We start from the raw sequence: 21,139 nt of genomic DNA on the forward strand, positions 1-21,139 counted from the left end.
TAGTCCATTCTTGGAGTGATTACTGATGGTTTTTCTCAGTTCAGCTACTTTTAAAAAATTCTTCTTTGTCAACTTTTGTGAACAGAGTCCCTATTTCTTTTGGGAAGTATTTAATATTTGATATCCATCTAAGGTTTGTTTGCACCGGTATAAAACTTATTTTATTGTGAACCCTCTTCATTTTGCACTGAGTTGAATAACAAATGTGTAGCCTCTTCTGTTATTAAGGAACTTTTTTTCCTTTTGTGAAAGATCAGTATCAAATTCTTTTTCTTTTCTCCAAATGCTTTGGAGACCGTTCTTCAAAAAGCCCTTCTTGAGAAAGTAGCTGAGAAAACCACAATTCTAATTGTCATTTAGTAAGTTACAAGGCAAATATACCACCTGCAAAGCACAATGGCAAGATCACACATACACGCTTGGTCACAAATTTAATTGATTCCATGTTGAATGCTAAGAAAAGTTTTAATTGCACAAATAGAGTACCCAACATATCAATATAAATGAAGGGACAATCAGTAGTGCTATCAAAATGTATAATACAGGAAGTTGTTTAAAAAGGATAGAAAAATTATACTCAGGACCCATAAATCTTCCTCATAATAAGCATATGTAGTGACTCGTTCATGCAGGTTTTTATATGTAAATAGAATTTTTTTTTCTTTTTGAAGAATTCCATTGTAGCTATGATATGAAAAATGTATTGATGTAACAGTGTATTATGGTCATGTTATAGCTTTTCTATTTTGCTTTCAGTGTTAGGATGGCTTAAAGCTTATTTAAAGTACCCAACTGACTTAATGTGTTTCCAAATAGAGGATCCTGCCCTGTACATTATCTTTCCCCTGTCACTGTTTGGTACCACATCACCTGGCCACTTTCCACGCAGGCCACTTTGATGAGAGAGATCAGCAAGGCAGCTCAAATTTCAGGCAGTGGGTGGCAAGGTCACTGTCCTCTCAACCTGGCCAATCCTCCGGCACCCCTTACTAGAATGTTCCTCCTAAGGATGAGAAACCTACCTGTCTTCCAGTGAAAAATGTCCTAGGCGTTTTGTAAGCCATGTTTGCAAGAAAACAGCACTGCTAATCACCTGCTTGCTGGGTTTGGGTTCAGACAAGGAGGTCCCAAGCAGAGGGCCACTGACTTACGCAGTATGGAGAGTGAATGCTCAAAGGCTGCCAGGGGAGCTCCCAGGACGCCAGGATACTAAGCAAAGCGTTCAGCCCGGCAGGACTCTGCTGCTCCCTCGGCCTCTTTGGAGAAGTGTTACAAGGAGAGGCCATCCGGCCAAAGCCCTCCCTGTCTGAAGTCAGCTGCAATGGGCCTGCCAGGGCGTGGCCCAGGAAATGGAAGATAGGAGCCCTCTGTGGGAGCAGAGGGGTTGACAAGCAGGTGGAAGTGCCCGCCTCCCACTGCCTCTCGCCTCCCCTCAGCCTTCTGTCCTCCAACAGGCCTGCCTGGCGGGTAGCAGTGACCACAACATGTTCAATCCAATCAGATAAATTGGTCGGGTGTCTCTTCAGATTCCAGAACGCTTGGAAACGGCAATTCTGCCAAAAGAACCTCAGTCAGAGATGATCTGGGTGACAGATTGCAGTTGAAAACTTCATCTAATGAACCTGAGGGAAGTAACAAGGCACATTATTATCATCACTGGAAAAACAAGAACAAAACAAACAACAGTGGCTTAAAACTCCTACAACATACAACGTAACCATTTCGATAATTAGTGGAGACTCCTGACTTCCTCAGAAAAAAACTCAGAAAGCTGAAGAGTTTTTTCTGGCTGTTTGTCTACCAGCAGGACATGGACCATGTGCTTTTCCACGGGACGGAGTAGATGCGCAGTTTTCCCACTTGTGACAAAAGGCCCAGAGCTGGGGCCCAGGGGCCTAGGACAGAAGTCTGTTTCGGCGAGGTGGACAGAGCCGGGCCGATTCACCAGGGCAGAGCCAGTGGACGCCAGGGCAGAGGATGCGTCCTGGCTGGGCCACCTGTGGTGCATAATGAAGGCTCAGGAGGCCTGGAAGAATCCCTCCCCACTGCTCTGGAGTGCAAGTGGCCCCAGGCCTGGCTCCTAGCAAACTTGCAAGGAAGCGCTGCCCAACTTCCCATGCCCCTCGGTGTCCCCTGGATGGCAGTGGACATCCCAGGGAGCCACACACAGACGGAAAGGGGGACGGATGTGCGACAGAAACCCCCACCCCTACAGGCTGCCGAGGCCAGGGTGGGGTTGGAGGGGAGTCACAGGAGGAACCAGGCACCCGGGGCTGCAGCAAGGGCCCACGTGCCTGCAGTGGGGCAAAGCACAAAGCATCTTTGTAAGGAACACCCAGACAGAGAAGGCCAAAGAGACAGGGAGGGAGAGGCGGAGGGAGGGAGCTGGAAAGGAGGAGACAGAGAAGGAAAGACAGAAAGGGTGGTGGCAGAGGAGCAAGGGAGGAGGAAGAGGAAGAGAGACAGAGAAAGAGGGGGCAGGGGGAAGAGGGGAAAGAGGAAGGAGGAGTAGGAGGGTGAGGGAGAGCACGCGCATGCGCAGGAGTGGGGACTCCTTCCAGGATAAGAAATACTTAAGAGTAAGCACTTTTGCTATAAACATTGGAAGAAAGCAACTTTCATTAAATAGAATTAATCAAGACTCTGTTTTTTACATCTGAACATTTTTTAAACTGCAGGTTCATAGAGATTGGTGTGATTCTGTTTGTCTTTGTTTGTGTCTTTTCTTCTTGCAATTGGCAGCAAGAGTCCTGGTTCAAGGAAGTTTCTTTCCAGCCCAGACTAGCATGGGACAGGAGAATGGCTCAGCAGAAGGCAAATCCAGACAAGACCTGATGGATGTCATCTGCCTTAGCCGCAAGCAGACTGAAAAGTCTCACCAACTCCTGGGGAGGAGGCACTGGATATTCAAATCTAGATTAAAATCTGTTAGGTAAAGCGTTCTCCAGATTTGTTCTTTTGTGGTCTTATAAACTCTGGAGAACCCTTTCACATATTTTTAAAGATAGATATCTTGACCATGTACAGTCCTCCCCCAGCTGACACTGTTAACATTCTGTTGCCTTGAATGTGCCCATCAGGAAAGCATCATTCTTTCCTAATATTTAAATTATTGTTAATATTTAAATGAGTAGTAATATGTATTTAAATGAATAATATATTTTAAAATTATATTCTGGGTTTGCTGCACATTATAACTGCTGTGTCAGAAAACTTTAAGGAGCCTAAAAAGAAAAGTCACCGTATTTCTTCTTAGTAGTAAACATTTCTTGCTTCTTACTTTCTGAATTATGTGATATTATATTTCCCCTTTATCAAGAGGCCTTTCTTTTTCAGTTAATTGACTTTCCACTCCCGTGATATTATTCTACCCTTTTATTTAACTACCTTCCTCAGGTATTTGGGAATTTTTAACATACCTCTGGAAGTTACACTGAATTTTCGGTCAGAGAAACTGCTCCTTCGGATTAAAGGTTCACTCATTTTTTCCAGAAATAATTTAATTGTCTCCTTCTTTTCTGGGCTTGTACTTGACAAATTCAGAACTTTTCCTTTAACCTTTACAGTGGAATTGCTGAGCCCAAACCAATAGAAGAAATCAAATAAAGCATCAGCTTTGAATTCATACACAAAGCTCAAATTTTCTCTGTTAACCACCCCATTTCCTGGAGGGAAAAAATTTTTTACTGCCTCTTGAAAGTCAAACTGAAAGAGAGAGAAGCATTTAATTAATGTCATGGATATAACTATAATGTTATATTACAGAATTATATATTACTATGGAATTATAGCATTGAATTAACAACAGTCCGAATATCCAAGATGCCACACCCCTTATTTCTTTTTCCTTCTGACAGATATTTTTAAACAGTTGGCTTTCGTTTTTTAAAATAGACCTTTGCATTTGCATCCTAGCCATCCAAAGCCCTTGAACTGTGTGGTCAAATTGACATTTATTGTTTCTAGATCAGTTGCTAGAAACCAAGTACATTTTATTGGTAGTGATAATGAAACAATAGAAAATCTATGTGTCTGGTTATAATTAAGCTCTAGGGACTCGGCCTTGCATGAAATGCACAGACCCCTTTCTATGTGGTTAGCAGCCCTGGATTCATATTGACCAAAGCTTACCTGAAGCCGGTAGCTTTCTCCAATCACTGAGGAGATGACCATGTCCATCCCTTGCTCTATCTGTCTTCTTATTTTGGGGTGCCTTGTGTTCACAAGAAATGCGTATGTTCTTTCTAGAAATTAGGAAGCAGAATTCAAATAGAAGTGTGCATGTGTGACATAAACATACCTCTTAGCATTTGATAAAGCAGTGATTCGGACCTTATTGGGAGATTTTATTCATTTGTAACGTCCCTCAAGGCTCCCTCAGACCCTCACTGCAAAGCCTAACCAGATTTCTAGAAATGTTCCTGAGAATTTTGTAGATATGAAGGAAGCTCTGGGATACTGTAATAGCTGGTTAGGAAATCAGCTCCCCTAAGTGCACTTTGTCATCCTAATGATCACAGATGAGAACTGAGTCCCAGGGCATGGGTCCAGCATGGGGGGCTAAAGTCAAAACAGCCTTGCTGGATGGTTAAACAGTGATTTGGCTCTCACCAACATTTCCTCATTTGCAAAGCAGAACATCAGCCAAGTCCAGGGAAGGAAGCTGCCCCAGGCCTTCTCCCCCCATCACCCGTCTCTCCTCATCCTTCCCCAAAGACCTGGCATGCATTCTGCCAAAGGGCTAGTCCAGGGTTCTAAGGATCAAGACAATTTGAGATTGAGTCTCCTCCACACCGCACCCCAACACTGTCCCCAGCAGGAGAAGTCCTTCCCATTGTTTAAACAATACCACGTCTCTGCCCAGGCAGACAGTTGTTTTGTTGATGGTGGTGGTGGTTTGATTTGGGGTTTTTTTTTCTTTCTTTGTTTCTTTTAATTCCTTATGTCCAATTCTGTCTGATTCTATATAATCTAAGCAAAGAGAGGGTTGCTTGCTCATTAGGAAATTTGAAATATTATAAACCAAGAGTTTCTTAACTTTTCCAGGCCCCAGAATCAAGCTCCATGGCTTTAATTAGTCAAGCATTTTTTTTCTAGACGGACATGTAACATAGATGGTCACTCTCTGTTTAAAGGCCATGGACCAGCCATTATGTGATTTTGAGAACTGAGCATTTTGCATAGGCTTTGAGAGACAAACCTGTGGTCTACCAGTAATGAGTCTTACATCCCTGAGGAATACATATTGAGCTAATTTTTGCACTACACTTATTCATCTTATTTTTTCTACCCCTGTTTCCTTTCTCCCAAATTACCATTTTGGGGGGGCACTTTAAATATAAATTACCTTATATGCTCTTTGAGGTAAGAGATAAAGCAAGCAAGCTATTTGATACCTTGAATTAACTTTCACATAAACAAAACTAAGATCTTTAGGTTCATTAGATACTAAGGGCTACCACACTCTACAATTGTGCTGATTGGGCAGGTTATGCACTGCACAACTCAAGAGGATGCCATTGACATTCATAGACATCGTCTATTTGTATAGTTGTTACGACAAACTTCAGCAAAGGATTAGTAAATTGTGTTGAGTCACTGGTGGCTTTTTTCTAACTTGCACAAAAGTGCCGTTTAGCAGCAAGGTTGGACGTGTTACCTTACTTAAAATTTTCATAATTTAAACTTGACCATCTTAAGCTTCTGTATCATAGAAGCTCTTTAGTTCATGGTTTTCCTCACAATTACGCAGCACTGGGTTTCTGTACCTCCTTCCACGATAGCTGTCATACAACTGTGTACCTTTTGTAGGCCACCTGCGAATCCACAAATACTTCCTGTACCATTCCCTGCACTTTCATTAAAATGCTAAAATGGAGAGGTCTCTTATTCTTTCTTAAGATTTCCTCCTGAGAGATCGACGCAGGAGGTGTACTTGATATGTCTGTGAATTACATTCCTGGAGAACTCTCCAGCTTTCCGGTCATCATCAAGCCAAATAACATCAGGGGCTCAGATGCTCTAACAAGCACGGCTTGTTACCTTGTATTCTGCTCCCAGCCCTTCCTGCCGAGAGAGCATTGCGACTGAATTATTAAGTGAGCAGAGAATCTGAATGATTCTGAATGAAATGAACAGAGAATCAGCTCCACGAATCTGAATGAGAATGAATGTTTGAGAAAGTCTATTTGGAATTTGTAGATCGTTTCTTATTACCTTGGACTCATTTTAAGAATGCTATCTGGAAGGAGAATTAAGAAATTCTGCCTCTATCCCAGAGCATGATGCCCGTTACTTTCCCCACATAACATGGAGCAGGAAAAAGGGAAAATGGAAATATTTTCATATCAGAACTGGAATTAATAGAGTTGTTAGCAGTTAATCTGATTTCTTGGAAGAAGCGATAAAGAGATACCCCTAAAATTGAAATTTGAAGGCCATAGCGTGAAACATAAAAGCATCTACAGCTGTTATTATTTCTTTACCTTAGTTTCCTTATCTATAAAATGGGTATAAGCACCTCATAGGTAGGATGACTATGTATCCTATTTCCCCTGGGTCAGTGCCCGTTTATACCTCAGTCCCAGCATAATTATTAATAGTCCCTACTTTCATGCTCAAAACTCTTCCCATTTGGACGAAAGCCCTACAGGGCTGTTGTGTCAATTAATGACACAGGAGTACGCCTCACATACATATGTAAGCAATTGGTATGTGGTAGACAGTATTACAGATCATCACCATCATCCCAGCCATTTTTTCAAGCCCGGCCAACTCGGAACACAATAGCACTTCCTGCCTAGACGGGAAGTGAAGACAAAACCCTGAAACAGAGGGCTCTGCCCTCAGATCACTGAGGGGTTCTGCAGGCTTGTGCTGTGCTTCAGGTGGTCTAACGCTCCAAGCCCCTCCTCCCTCCCGGCTCCTCCTCGCTCCCGGCCTTGTCACAGCTGACACCCACCCTGCTTACCCCGTGCACAATTTCTACCTCATTGGCGTGCCACAGCCCACAGCCTCAGGAGGCAGGATCCAACCAAAAATATTTATATACCTACCTTTGGAGGTGTCTTTTTTGGTCTGTACATTAACAAAGAACAGCATTGGTTTGCTCAGTATAGTTTCCCTGTAGTCTTTATAATCGCAGTAGTTGGTCAGTTCCACATATCTATGGAAAAAGCAGAGATAATTGTAAATGTAATATACCCTCCTATCTAGGGTTTAGGAGGGTATATATATCCAGGAGGAGGATGTCCTGGACAGGTGCCTGCCACATCCACAGATCTCGTGAGGGAAGTCGCCTAAAATGTGTCCTATGGAGGGAGTCATATTTTATAACATATAAATAAATCCCCTCCCTAGTCTGATGAGAGATCGGGACACAACCGTAAGATGGCTGTGGTCTTTGGGGTGGCCTGGCACCAATGCTTGGCTCTCAGGGGCAGCCCTCACAACTTAGGGCCAGTACCATCTATTTTTTGGGCTATAAGAGTTAATTTGGAGCAATAAGAGCTCTGTGTCTGTCCAGATTGAAAAGGAATTACACTCAACGAGGGGGATAAGCTGGGTCTACTCCAGTCATCCTGCCAAACTGGTGGGTCTGAAATTTTCCTTTTCTTCTCCTCCCCTCCTCCCTTCTCTAATCCCAAGATAAGATCCCAGCCCCCCTGTAGATTACACAATCAACCAATAGTCATATGAACTAATTCATATCTCCCTGCCCCTGAGCTTTGTGCAATAAAAAAAAAAAAAAAGACCACACTAATGTTGGATTTTTGCCCATGACCCTATTCGACTTAGCCTCCTTGGTTTTCATTCATTATTCCAGCCTGGGGAGTTCTTTTTCGCATTTTGACTCTGTCATCCAGCATGCCAGCTTTCTCCCCCTAGTCTATGAATTTTCCAAGTAGTCTTTCTACCTGCATTGGTGAGAAAAAGACAGATTGAAGTGCAAATCGGCTTCCCTCAAGAAGATGGCTAATTTCCTATCCACACCCAAGCTCAGAGACCACGTGGACGCAGGCAGGCAGAATGGCATCGAGCAGGCTGGAGGAGGCACCTGCCACAATCCCTCGCCAACACAGACCTGGGTCCCCATTGACGGGCACAGCTGTGTGCATCTGCATGGAGTGAATGGCTGACCTGGCTGACAGCACGGGCTACTTTTGCTGTGCTGAGGTGTGTTTGCTTCTTACATCTAGTCACGGGCAGAGACAGCGCGAGTGTTTCTCTCTGGCTTGTTGTCTGTCCAGTGCCTGACATGAAAATCACAGCCTTGGAGGGATCTCCGCGGCAGGGAGCTGCGACCACGCAGTCCTTTCGGCCTCCTGCCCCATCCCACTTCCCACAACCCACTCAGAGGGGCCGGCACACGAGACCCGGACCGGGGCATGGTTTGTGAGCACGTGGGAGAATATCTATCCCCAAGGCAGAAAAACACAGCTTCAGCTTGTCTGTCTCCCAGCTTGGCTTCTTAGAAATCTGTATCATTATCTTTTTCCTGTGATTGTCAGGCCTGATTTCAAGAGCTTTTAAAACCTGACCCCTGATGGAGCCTCTAAAAGGCTTCCTGCCTTGTATTTCACCAGGCTTTTAATGTACTCTCGGCTTCCCATGCCAGGGGCACCGGGGGTGGTCAGGGGGCTTGTCCTGGGGTGGGGAAGGGAATGCAGGGCGGGTGTGTTCCAGGGGAGGGAAGGGGGTGCAGGTGTTGACCCTCAGGAGTGGGGTGAGGAGGGCAGGAGTCGGGGAGAAGGGGTGGGGGACTAGTGGGAATAACAAGGGAATGGACTGAGGAAGATAATGCAGACCAGGGATTTCTATATGGTTCTTCTGTCGTCCCGCTCACCTGAGCAGCACAGTGCCCAGTGAGAATGGGGAGAGGTGGGGCACCCGAAGGAGAGTGAGTGGCCCTTGTGTTCCATACCAGCAGGGAGAAAGTGTTCCTGTTCCTTTTTGTCCCAGATGACCAGCAGCCAAAAGGCACTAAAAAAAGGAAGCAAAAGAGAAGGGAGAAAGGGAATTGCCATTTGCGGAGTTCATTTGCTCCCGTTCATTCATTCACTCATAATCGGGCACTGATTATGCGCTGGGCACCAGATAGTCATCGCACATGTTTTATCACACCGGAGGGGCTCAGGACCTGCGAGGTGGGGCTGGGATAGAGGGTGGCAGTACAGGGGTTCCCTATGTCCTCCCAGCCCCTCTGCCATCCAGGACCTGGCACGGGCAAACAAGAGTGGCCTGGCAGAGGCTTCGGAGAGCCAGCGAGATCTGTGGTTACAGGGGGTGTGGGGAGAGGTGCCGAGGACGAAAAATGGAAGAAAACCCTTGTAGCCATGGAAGAAAAAAGGACAGTTCCGATCGGAGTAAACATCAACAAGATAGATGCGTGATGCTGGGGCAGAGTCAGGGGCCACCTGTGACCCATCCAAGGCAGATTTTCATATTCTCCTGCCTTGTTTGCCATGGAGTTAATTTATAGTCACTTAAACATTTCATATTTTCCTCAGGGTGACGCCTCTGCTCTCAATATCCATGGTCTGAGTGTCATTCTCTAGGGCATGCACACGGCATTGATGTACAGCGCGTCTGGAAAATCTGCCATCCCAATTACTATTCTGATGTTGCAAATGACAGCACAGTACCTGCCTCTGCCTTTGAGACCCGTCAACATCCAATCTGAGCGACCATCGATTTTATTCTGACAAATCCACAGCTTATAGGAAAAGGATGAAAATCTCAATTTAGAAATGACCGCTGGTTGGGAAAGTAATCAGTTTTCCCCAAAATACTGTGGAAGGTTTTGTGGAATGCTTTGGGGCTCCAAGAGTTGTTGTTTCTCATGATCAGAGAAGGGGGGCCGGGCCAGGGGAGACGGGGGGGGGGGGCTTCTGGATAGCCACACACTGAGTTTAATGCATAACCTATACATGAGTCCTCCTTTCTGGAGTCCGAATTTAATAAGATGCCCTGAATAATAAAACTATGCTCCACATAATTTAATCTTCCTTTGATGATTTAGAGGCACTTTTAGGATGTTAACAGGGCTGTATACATCACCACAGAGCATGTCAGTTATCACGATGCCACAGATGTGTGAAAATGCTGCTCTTTATACGAGAGCTCTGTAACAGAATTTACAGACAAGAGATTGTAACAAGATCCCTACTTAATGAACTCTCTGTTTAAACCAGGTCACAAATAAGAAATACCTTCTTAATTCATTATTGCCAGCCTACCAGTGATGGAACAGTTGTTAAACACCTTCAAATTCCAGTGAAATTAATAAATGCAAGCATTCCTTTGGAATTCACTCTTACAAAATTTGGATATGTAAGTCACTAAAATACAAAAAGACTGAGGACCTGGTTGTGAAGTCCCACAGGTATTCAAGTATCTGACATTCAATCACTGGTTTTAAGAGGAGCCTTACCAGACTACTTTAGGGACTAGTTATTTCATCTCTAATCATGCGTATTTCTGAATTACTAATGCAAATACTGCTTCTGTGTGCTGGATGTTTATTATATTTGCCGAAGTTATTCAGGATAAAAAACAAAGGGTTTAAGATAGCTCCTTTAAATTCTCATGTCTTCATTGCTTTTACCCTGGCCCCAAAATGCTTCTAGGCTGAAACTTTCTATGCCTGGCTTCAGTCCAGAGATTGAAAGGCCGACCAATGTGATGCAATGCTTAGTGATTCGAAATAAGAAGATCTAATTCATGCCCTAATTGACTGGCTGTGTGAACTCAGCCGCAGAGCCACAATTCACTGTGACCTTGAGTGAGTTACTTCACCTATCTGAACCCGTGCCCTCATCTGTAGAAGGGATATAACAGGATCTCCTTCTGTGCGAGGATTCAGGGCAGCCCAAGTAATGGACACATATGTACTGGGGCCCATAGTAGCTGCTTAACAAACATGGTTAGTATCTTTAATCCTGGCCAACTCTACTGGCCATAGGGTGAAGTTCTATAGACTCGTGACACACAACCAGGGCTGTGTTCATCTGAGTGACCAGGAAAAAGGACAACAGGAGCATCTGAAAAATACATGAGCAAGAGTTTCTCCTTCCTTGCTCCAATTTCTTTCCTCCGTTTTTCAGTTCGGAAGGCTAACGCAAAGCTTAGTGAAGGCAATGCCTGGAAGATGAGACCAAGAAAAAAACACTGTATTTTTGCTTCTAGCAAATCTGGAATGGCTGAGAGATCATTCCCCTCTGAGATGCCTACCTTTTTCTGGAGGTTCCTTTAGCTTTCACATCATTTCTGGCACGATCTGCAAAGCTGCCCTAAATTTCCTTTGGCTCTGGTGCTTTAATGCTCAGAGGCCAATAAGAATTCAAACCTATGGCTTCCATCTGAGGGGGTGTGTGTGTGCATGTGTGTGTTCATTTAAAAAAATATGGAGCAGGGAGCCCAGAAAAAGAGGAACACATATGGAACAGTCCTTGTGTAGAAGGCCCAGAAATTGCTTAGGCTTTCATAATCCTTCGCTGTGACACTAAGTAAAAGTACTCTGCCCTTGGGAGCAAGCGGGAGGGCCCTGCTGTGTTTCAAGTGTTAACGTGACAGCTTTATGTGGGGCCTCAACCTGAGCTGTCAGACAGCTCCTTTTCTCTCACTTCCTCCCCTCCTTCTGCCCCAACTCTAGGGAAATTAAGCAAAATTTTCTGATTTATCACTCTACTGTCTGGTGATTCGAATCAAGGACACACATGTTCATCTACTCATTCATTCATTCATTCGTTACTGATGCTCAGTACATGCCCCCCCCCCCACCGCAACTCCAGCTCCCTGCCCCCATCATGGGGCAGAAATGATGCATTCATGCATCCACTTTTCCATGCAATAAACACGAAGCATGTGTGCTAGGCACTGAGGACACAAAAAGCAAAAGGAAATAGTCTTGCTTTCGAGGAGCATCTAGTCTATTAGAAAGACATAAGAAAATGCGCCATTTCAGTATAAAATGATAGACTGGTAAAACCTTGTTGCTGAGAGCGTGATCACTCGACCATCAGCACTAACATCACCGAGGAGCTGGTAAAACTGCAGAGTCCTGGGCTCCTCCCCGGTCTTATTCAACCCAAAAATTGTGATTTAATAAGATCCCCGGGAGAACTGCATGCTTATTTCAAGTTTGATCGAAGACATGGTCCCTGCCATTAAGAGGCTTACAAAGGAGTTAATGATTCAAACATACAAATGCCAGAGAAATGCAGAGCTCTCTGCATTCAGGTGTTATGTTCTGGTTATTTAAATAAGAAAGAGCAAAGCAGGAGGGGTCTGGAGTTAGAACCATTTCCTGAGCTGAGACAGACAAGAGGGATTGTTCTGTCCAGCCAAAGGTCCCACCATTAAGTGGGCCAATGCAGGAGGGAGGCGTCCCCAGCAGTAATCACGGGTTAGCCGAGCCTCAGGGACTGGGGGGTGGCTGCGCTGGGGCCTGCAGAGGGAGCATCTGACAGGGACCAGGTGAGCTGAGAGTAAGAAGGGGACCAGAGTGTGGCTGGAGGTCCAGAGCAAGGCTCCTGAGGAAAGAAGGCAGTAATGGCACGTGGTTTTTGAATCATCAGATCTGGGTTCAATTTCTGTCTCTGTGACCTCAGCAAGTTTTTTTTTTTTTTAGCTTTGCTGAGATTAATTTCCTCCCCTGTAAGATCTGGCTAACAAACGGTACCCCATCAGGTGGCTAACAGGATAATGTGTGTGAGGCACTTGGCTTATGGGGCTGCTTAATGATATTATAGGCTAACGTTTGTCAAGCGATCAATATGTGCCAGTAACTGCTTTAAGGACCTTATAAATTTAAATTCTGAACAACAACCCTATAAGGCTGTTGCTACTATTATTTCCATTACACCCTGAGGAGACTGACTCACGGAGATTAAGACATCTTCCAAGTCCTTCAGCTACTAAGCTGCAGAACCAGGATTCAAACTGAGGCAGTCTGGTCCTGGCCCCCGTGCTTGTCCGCACTGATTCTAGACTGCATCCCATGCGAATTATAGCTCAACACATAAAGGATGGTTACTTCATCACTAGCATCACACGTCCTAGCGAGGGGCTGCTGTCCTGGGCAGGTCACCAAATCTGAGACTCACACCGGGATCAAGGCAGAGGACCAGTCACATGCCTCCTGCCTCCAGTCGGGTTGCCTCGGAGAGGGGAGCCTGGGCCCGCAGACACAGCCCGACAGTCCCTGGGGCAGGGGCGGGGGAGACCTCCCCAGGCTGCAGCCCTGACTCCGCCTCAGCTGGGCCCCTTTTCCAGCCCCTGCCCCAGGTGGCTGAGCTCCCGGCGGGTGTCCCCGTCACCATCTAACAGCTGGTAGCCTATGGGCAGGAGCAGCTCGCATCTCTGCTTTTAGTGGCTTCCTCACGGCCACCGGATTTCCTTGCTCTGTGGGCCTGATTATATGAGATGCGTACTGTCTGCTGTAATCCCAGTCATTTGTCGACTCGGGAGACTTGTGAGAAGGCGGCTGCTGTCTACAGGAAGCGGAGATCCTTGCAGCTCCGAGGCTGAGAGCAGAGGTTTACCGCGAGCCAAGGCGACTCGGAAGGCCTGGCTGGTTCGACGACTCACCAGCTCCTCGTTAAGGTAGCCTGTTTAATCTGAGGCCTAATTTCCTCACCTGGGAAAAGAAGGGAAACACCAATCGTGCCAACTTTGTAAGTTTTTGTGAGGTAAGAGTTGTGAACTACTTTGTGCCATTCCTGCCACTTGAGTGAACTTGAGCAGCTGCCGTTATTATGACCGAACAACATCCTCTCGTGCTCGGAGACCTCTGAGAAGAAGCATGGCGTTCCTACGTGCCCAACACGTGCCTCTACAGCTCCCTAAGAGGCCGCATCGCGTCACAGGGAAAAAACGTGTGTGCGTTAATGGTTATTTACCCCTGGCATCCCGAGCAGGTTTTGTTCATAACACAGATGGAAATTCTGAGCTTGAAAGAAAAAAATAACAAGGAAGATCTTACCATTCACTCCCCCAAATTTAGAATAGATTTTTCGAGAAGGCTCTCAGGAGCTCTACAGCCCTGGTGGCCATCCCTAAACCTCCCCGCTCCATCCCAGGTTCCCTCAGGTTTATTTAGTAGGCACGAATTTCTAAAACGATCAAGTATCAGATGACACACCTGAGTAAGTTGAGCCATCCTCTTGTCATCCTCTTATTGTCTGAATGGGTGAATCACATGAATGTCAGGGTCAGTAGCCCAAAGCCTCTTCCTGAGGAAAGGGCCTCATGAAAGTCACAGCACACGTTTCTGAGGCCTTAAAAAGGAAATCCTGCTTACACTGTAAGCTTACCCACACCAAAAATAGTTGTTGAACCAGAAAAAAAAAAAAAAAACAGAACTAAATTAATGAATAGAACAAGGATCCTTAACCTGGATCCAAGTATCTCATAAACTACCTGGATGGTCAGCAACATTAGTGCATATATATATACCTCTGGGGAGATGGTCTATAGAAATTCTCAAAAGCTCTATTAGTCTAAGAGTCTCATGCTCTACCGACTGAGCTAGCCGGGCGCCTGCTCTATTAGTCTAAAATGATTAACAATCATTGCTTGCCTTTCTCATTCCCTGGCCATCTTGGCAGCTGTTCCTGGTTGGAGGCCATCCCACACCTAAGGTAGGAATATGGTGGCCACAGAAAAGATGAAAAAGTTGCTGGAGTCCATCAACTCTAGGTCCTAACAGGACATAAAAAGTGAGAAGTATGTGCTGGGGTACAAGCCGACTATGATGACTGACAAGGCAAAGCGAAACTGGTCATCCTCAACAACAACGGCCCAACCTCGAGGAAGTCTGAAGGAGAGTACTGTGCCCTGTTGGCCAAAACTGCTCTCCAGCATGGCAGTGGCAATAATGTTGAATGGGGCATAGCATGCCGAAAATAAATAACGCACGCTGGCTATCATTGATCCAGGTGATTCTGTCATCTTTAGAATTGTGCCAGAACAGACTAGTAAAAAGAAAACCATGCAGTTTTTCTTTAGTAAAACTGGCCAAAGCTTACAGAAGGAAAGAAGGAAAGGAAGGAAGGAAGGAAGGAAGGAAGGAAGGAAGGAAGGAAGGAAGGAAGGAAAGAAGGAAGGAAGGGAGAGAGGGAGGAGGAAAGAGAAGGAAGGGAGGGATGGAGGGAATGAATCACTGCTTTGGAGCAATGTTCTGAGAGAGGAAGCTGTATGCTATCCCCAAAGCCAAAGACAACTGGGTAAATTTGGCAGATCTAAGGAGGCAACTTTGATGTCTGCATTCTGACTGTGCGCCCACTTTCTGATCCATGAAGACAAAACCTCTCACTGCTGCCCTCAACCCAGTCTTTCCTCCCTTCTAGAAGGCTCTCTCCATCCAGATCAGGTTCACCCTTCAGGACTGTACACCCACCTATAAAAGCCTACTTCCCCTGCCGCGGCATTGTCCCCTGAGAGAAAGATCGTCCCTTCTATCACCCAGATTAGTCTCAGATGCTCCTTGCTATGTCCCAGGGTCCAAAGGCCCTCACTCAACCACTTTGACAATGAGAAGCTTGTTGTTGCATCCTCACTGCATTCTGGTCTGGTCATTGTTTATTTTGGACTCTAAACTACCAGGGGACCACTGCTGTTTAATAGTCTTTTGTGTAGGAGGTGTTCAAAGCGAGAATTTAATAACCAGACTCCAACATCATTTTCAATTTCGCCGCACTGCTTGCTAAGATCGAGGGAGCTGGGTCTGTCAAAAGCCTAACCTATGGCTTCAATTAATTCTGGACATTTTAATTTTTCATACTCTGTTTTCAAATACAATGGTTAACTTTTTTTTTTAATCTTTGCAAATATGATTTCTAACTCAGTTCCTCCCATCATCCCCTGCTTATGGGGAGGGGGCACTTTCTTCACTAAGAAAGGGAGAAATTCTTGCGGCAGAATGGTTTTTCAGGCATTCAAAGCCCTCACTATCTTTGTGTGGAAAAGCAATGCTTTTCCCAGCAGCCTTGAGGAAGGCATTTTAAATATCTCACTTTGTTTGCTTGCCCTTTTTGGTTCCATCCCACCTACAGGGTACCACGGCACTGCTGTCATTCCCAGTAGTGAAGACTTTATATCTTCAGAGCTGGCAAGCTTACGCAGCTCTGATTCAAACTCTAGACTGCATTGCCCGCTTCCCGAAGCTCAGTTCGTTCCACAGCACAAGTATAAGACACCCCCCCCACACATACCCACACACACACACAAGTACAGGATGACCTCTGCAAGGCATGAGGCCATGCAGAATCAAGCATGAAGCTCCCTCTTCCTTTATCCCATGATGATCAAAGCCTGCTTCAGATGGACTACAGCCTGCTGGCTGCAAGTTTGCTAAGAAATGCTTCTGACGCTTTGGCCACAACAGCTAAGCATCCTGGGCACACGCCATCAAATTAAGTTTGGGTCCAGCTCTGCGCCAGGATCCTGGAAGCTACCCTCATTGGACCTATTTTCCCAGAACTCGCCTGCCCACATCACAGCCCACATGGCCCTGCGTTGGACTTCATACCAGGCTTTGTTCCTTTCTCAGACATGGTTTATTTCATTATTTTTTGAAAACGAAGGCACGCCAAAGACGGGAAACTTTGAACTTTTGCACGCTTTTCCACTGGGTCTCCTCACTGGATCAAGCCAGTAATACAGAATTGAGCAGCCTCTCCCCTCCCCACAAATCCAAAGCCAGGGCGTGAGTCTCTCCTCTGCAAACACCCCCTGAAGGGTGTGTCTCCATTTGAGCTCATCTGACCCAGTTAAGGAGCCAGAAAGGGAAAATCACCCGCCGGTTACGAGCTCCCCACCCAGCCCTACGCCACGCGCCTGCCCTGATGCCCTCCTGGGCGGCTTCAAGCGGCAGCTGCAAGATGTCAGTGCAAAGGGCAGAAAGGCCAGGGCTGGGGGAGCTGTGCACCTCCAGGTGACGTTAGCAATGAGGCAAACCTAGAAGTGGCATGAAGGGGGGGGCGGGGGTCCCGGCGGCGGGGACGGGGAGGAGGTGAGGGGGGTGGCGGGAAACCGGGGCCACCCGGGGCTCCCGGGGACGACAGCGGGGTGGAGGCCTCTGCGGGGACCCGGCGAGGCCACCCACCTCTTGATGTAGCTGCTGAGGCGGTAGAGCTGCCCGTCGAGGCGCACGCGGCCGTCGCCGAAGACGTTGAAGCCGCCGCGCGCCGCCGCGGGTCCCCCGGGGCCGGACACCACGAGCTGGTCGCCGCGCAGCTGGAAGGCGCCGGGCTGCAGGCGCAGCAGCTGGGCCAGCGGCAGCAGGGCCAGCTCGCAGTCGCACGTCCACAGGCTGCGCAGCTCCCCCGACGAGATGGAGGTCAGGCTCGGCCGGGCGGCCGGCGCGGGCGCCACCTCCGCCATGCCACTGCCCGCGGTGCCCAGGGCCTCGCGCGCCTGACTCTGGCGTCAGGTGCCTGCCCGCGAGCAGCGCCGCAGGCCCGGCGTGGAGAAAGCGGGTCCCGCGCCGCGCCGCCCTTTTATCCGCCCTGGGTGCGGCCGCCCGCCCCTCCCGGGCCTCGGGCACGACCCCGGATGCTCCGGGCCGAGCTCGCGTCGGGCTGGAACTTGGCACGCTCGGGGCCGGCCGCGCCTGCTCGCCGCCGAGGGTTACTCATCCCCCTCGGGTCCGCGGCTCCACACCCGGGCCCGGGCCCGCCCCCGCCTGGCCGACACCGCCGGGGCCGGGGTGGGGACGGTCGGCCCGGGGGACTGCTGCGCTTGGCCTCGGGGGAGAGGGGAGCAAACACCCGCGCGCTAGACCCCACACCTCTGCGGACCGAGGCGAGCGTGGCACGTCCCTCTCCCCGGCTCTCCCCGCCTGGGGCCCAGGGGTCTGCCGGCCGTGCGGACTTCTGCACCCCGATGTGGAGTCAGTTACCCACCACGGCCTCCCAGCTTGTTTTAACTTTTCTTTTCTTTTTTTTTCTCCACACCATACCCTGCATTTTCGCTCCTCTCCCTGGATCCGTTTCCATGTGGAAATTCCACTGATCATCATGTCACTTTTCCATAAAGCCTTCGTGAATCCACCGTGGATTTCATCTCTTTGCCTCGGCTTGCTTCTCCTGCACGTGGGCCACCGGCCTCAGTGCACAGAGTAGTGGGGACCACGGAAGGGACCCGGCATTCCTGCCTCTCGCCCGCCTCCACCCTCCACCGCGTAGGCTGAGCTCCCCAGTGCCCTGAATATGTTTGTTTGTTGAGTCAGTCGATAGATGCTGGAGTGCTGGCTATGTACTCATTCTATGGACATACTGAATGCGCTCGGTCTCCTGAGGTGTGAAAGGGCTATTTCATTCGATTTAAACAACTGTTTCTGAAATAGCTACTAGGAGCCGCCAATAGGTAAATTCTGAGCAGACTAGGATGACTAAGCACAGGCCCTGTCCTTGCCTAACTTACAGTGTGGTTATAGAGGGTAGACAACATTTCAGCAGCTGCCATGCACTGAATATAAAGCTCTGCTGAGGATAAACCTGGATTTACGGGGGGACAAGTCAGCGCAGTTTTGAGGAGCTGGGGAGGCTTCCTGAAGTACAGTAATTAGGACACAAAACTGGATCCTAAAAGTTGACTAGAACTTAGAGGATATTTTTAATTCATCCTTGCGTGCACCCAGCATGGACCCCCGCATAGGTTTAATCAAGTTGAGTGAAGAGCCTTCCCGTCAGATCTTGTTGCAATCCCGGAATACATATGAACTCCATTCACTCCCTTTTCCAGACATGGGTCCCTTTGCCCCAGGATCAGTCCCCATTGCTGAGTCTCTCTGAACAAATCTAATTCACCCAAGATGCATTGACCATGACTCAATCAGTCTTTTGTGGGGAGGAAGGGGGAATGTGCCCGTGAAACAAGCGCCCAGGGGGCTTCTTTCACAAAGTGAAGCCTGCGGACCACTGCGCAGAGGATAGGTGTGGAGTGGCTGAGGCTCTAGGCGACACCCAGAGGCTGGGGTTGTGTTCACAGGGACAGACATGGCACGAGCTGTAGACCATCACACTCTACCGGGGCATTCATTCTGGCTCCCAAAGAGATCAAGAGGACTGATATAATAGGTATACTGACTACGTACTATGAGAGCAGGGTGAAGGGAGTGGTTGGTTCTACCTGGGAGGCCCTAGGAAGGGTTCTCAGAAGAGGTGACAAGTGGGCTGGACTTTGAATACAAGATAGGAGCTCCCAGGTGAAGGAACATCATGGATAAGAAGCTGGGGAGAAGATCCTGGATTAATCTATGCAAAGGGAGAAAGTATGGTCTGTTGGGGGAAGAATGGGAATTCTGTATGGCTAAAACAGACAAGGCCTATTTAAGGTGAGAGGGGTGAGTTTTATAAGAGATGAGGCCAGAAAGGGAAGTTGGAGCCAGATTGTGATAGGCTCTCTGAGTTGTCTAAGAATTTAGATTCTTGAACATTCTTGAATGTTTTGAAGGAAGGATGTGATGTAATTATGCCTGAGCCTGGATAGACACCTTTGGTTATGGTCACGTAGAAGATGTTTTAAAACAGGAAGATTGGAGGCAAAGAGACTAGGTAGGAGACTGATGTAACAATCCAGGTAAGATATAATGAGAGTCTGAACTAATTCACACAGCAGCTGTGGGGACGGAGATAACGGGATGAATTTGGGAGATTTTTGAATTAGAATCCAGCAGGATTTTATGAGCAAATAAATGGAAGAGGGAAGAGAAGGACAAAGGAGCAGAGAGAGACATTTAGTATCTCACTGCAGAACCCCACCCAGACCCACATAGACTAAGCTCAACATTGTTGATCATCCTTAAACCCGTGCTGTTTGTGGATGATTTGGCTTTGTTGAGGGGTAAAATGTAGCATAAGAGCTTTATGTCACAGTTATATGCAATTTGTTTAGATGAACATAGCAGTTTCTCCCACCAAAAGCTGTTTCCTTTATAAAGTAAAATATCAACATTTATTATCTAAATAGCAGGATTAAATGAAATTTTTCTTTGCTTCTTCATAGTTCTCTGATTTACAATTTTTCTACATTTTCCAAATGAGTGTATATTGTTTTATACAGAAAAATGGTGTCAAGCATAATAAAAACATTCTAAAGATGCTTTCCTAGTGTGTTATCTGGAGTTTTCATTTGATGCATTTTCAGTAAAACACCTGCATTTCTTTATGGATAATTTATGCACTACCAAAATGCCAAAGAATAGTATGAAAAAGTGAACGGGAAAAAAAAATGGCATTCATTGTAATGTCAGCCATTGCTGATCAGTGGAGAGCTATAGAGATCTTTTCCTGTTCAGTATCTTTTTCATTATCAAAGACCCAACCAAACAAACATAATCACTGCGAGTGAAGATACTTTCAGTCTTTTTTATACTGTTGGCTTATTTATGTTGTGTACGTACTGTAGAATTGTTATTCTGCTTTTCTCACTTAACACCGTATGTATATCAAGTATCAAAAATTGTCTTTGTAAGTAGTATTTGAAGCCACTAGGTTATTTTCCATCAAGAGGATTTATTTTTTTTTTAAGATTTTATTTATTTATTTGACAGAGAGAGAGAGACAGTGAGAGAGGGAACACAAGCAGGGGGAGTGGGAGAGGGAGAAGCAGGCTTCCCGCCGAGCAGGGAGCCCGAAGCAGGACTCGATCCCAGGACCCTGGGATCGCGACATAAGCCGAAGGCAGACGCTTAACGACTGAGCCACCCAGGCGCCCCCATCAAGAGGAATTATTACTGTTTGTGTGGACATGTCTCTACTCATGACTACTCAAACTGTTCCCAGGTTTTCCTTATTGTAAACAATGCTGCAATGAACATCTTTGCACTTTAGCTTGTTTCTGTATCCAGAGTCTTGGAAATGGAATTACTGAGACAAGTGATATGAAAATGTTTTAAGGTTATTGAAACATGCACCATTATTTTCCGAAAGAATTGTACCAAACTGTCTATTCACCAGCAGGGAATTCTCATGGTTTTAAATCTTCGGTACTGGGTGTATGGTACCTCCTGGTATTTACATTTGTATGTCTTAGATTACAAGTGAAACTAACAGTTTAGCTGTGATGTTAGTGTTCAGATTTGGAGACTTTTTATAGCAGAACAGTCACCCACTGATGAGTCTGTGGCTATGTC

General features: G+C 46.7%; 1 protein-coding gene across 1 annotated transcript; it reads right to left on the reverse strand.

Moving 5' to 3' along the window:
- Positions 1-446: 446 nt before the first annotated feature.
- MEDAG (mesenteric estrogen dependent adipogenesis) lies at positions 447-17,587 on the reverse strand. Its single transcript, XM_036099660.2, has 5 exons — positions 17,108-17,587; positions 7,056-7,165; positions 4,132-4,244; positions 3,420-3,705; positions 447-1,622 (listed from the first exon to the last, which is right to left on the reverse strand). The coding sequence occupies exons 1-5, from the start codon at positions 17,383-17,385 to the stop codon at positions 1,498-1,500; spliced, it is 912 nt and encodes a 303-aa protein (XP_035955553.1). The 5' UTR covers positions 17,386-17,587; the 3' UTR covers positions 447-1,497.
- Between the last annotated feature and the right edge of the window lie 3,552 nt (positions 17,588-21,139).

Source organism: Halichoerus grypus, chromosome 4 (genome assembly GCF_964656455.1).
Source record: "Halichoerus grypus chromosome 4, mHalGry1.hap1.1, whole genome shotgun sequence".
In the NCBI taxonomy this organism is placed as follows: Eukaryota; Metazoa; Chordata; class Mammalia; order Carnivora; family Phocidae; genus Halichoerus; species Halichoerus grypus.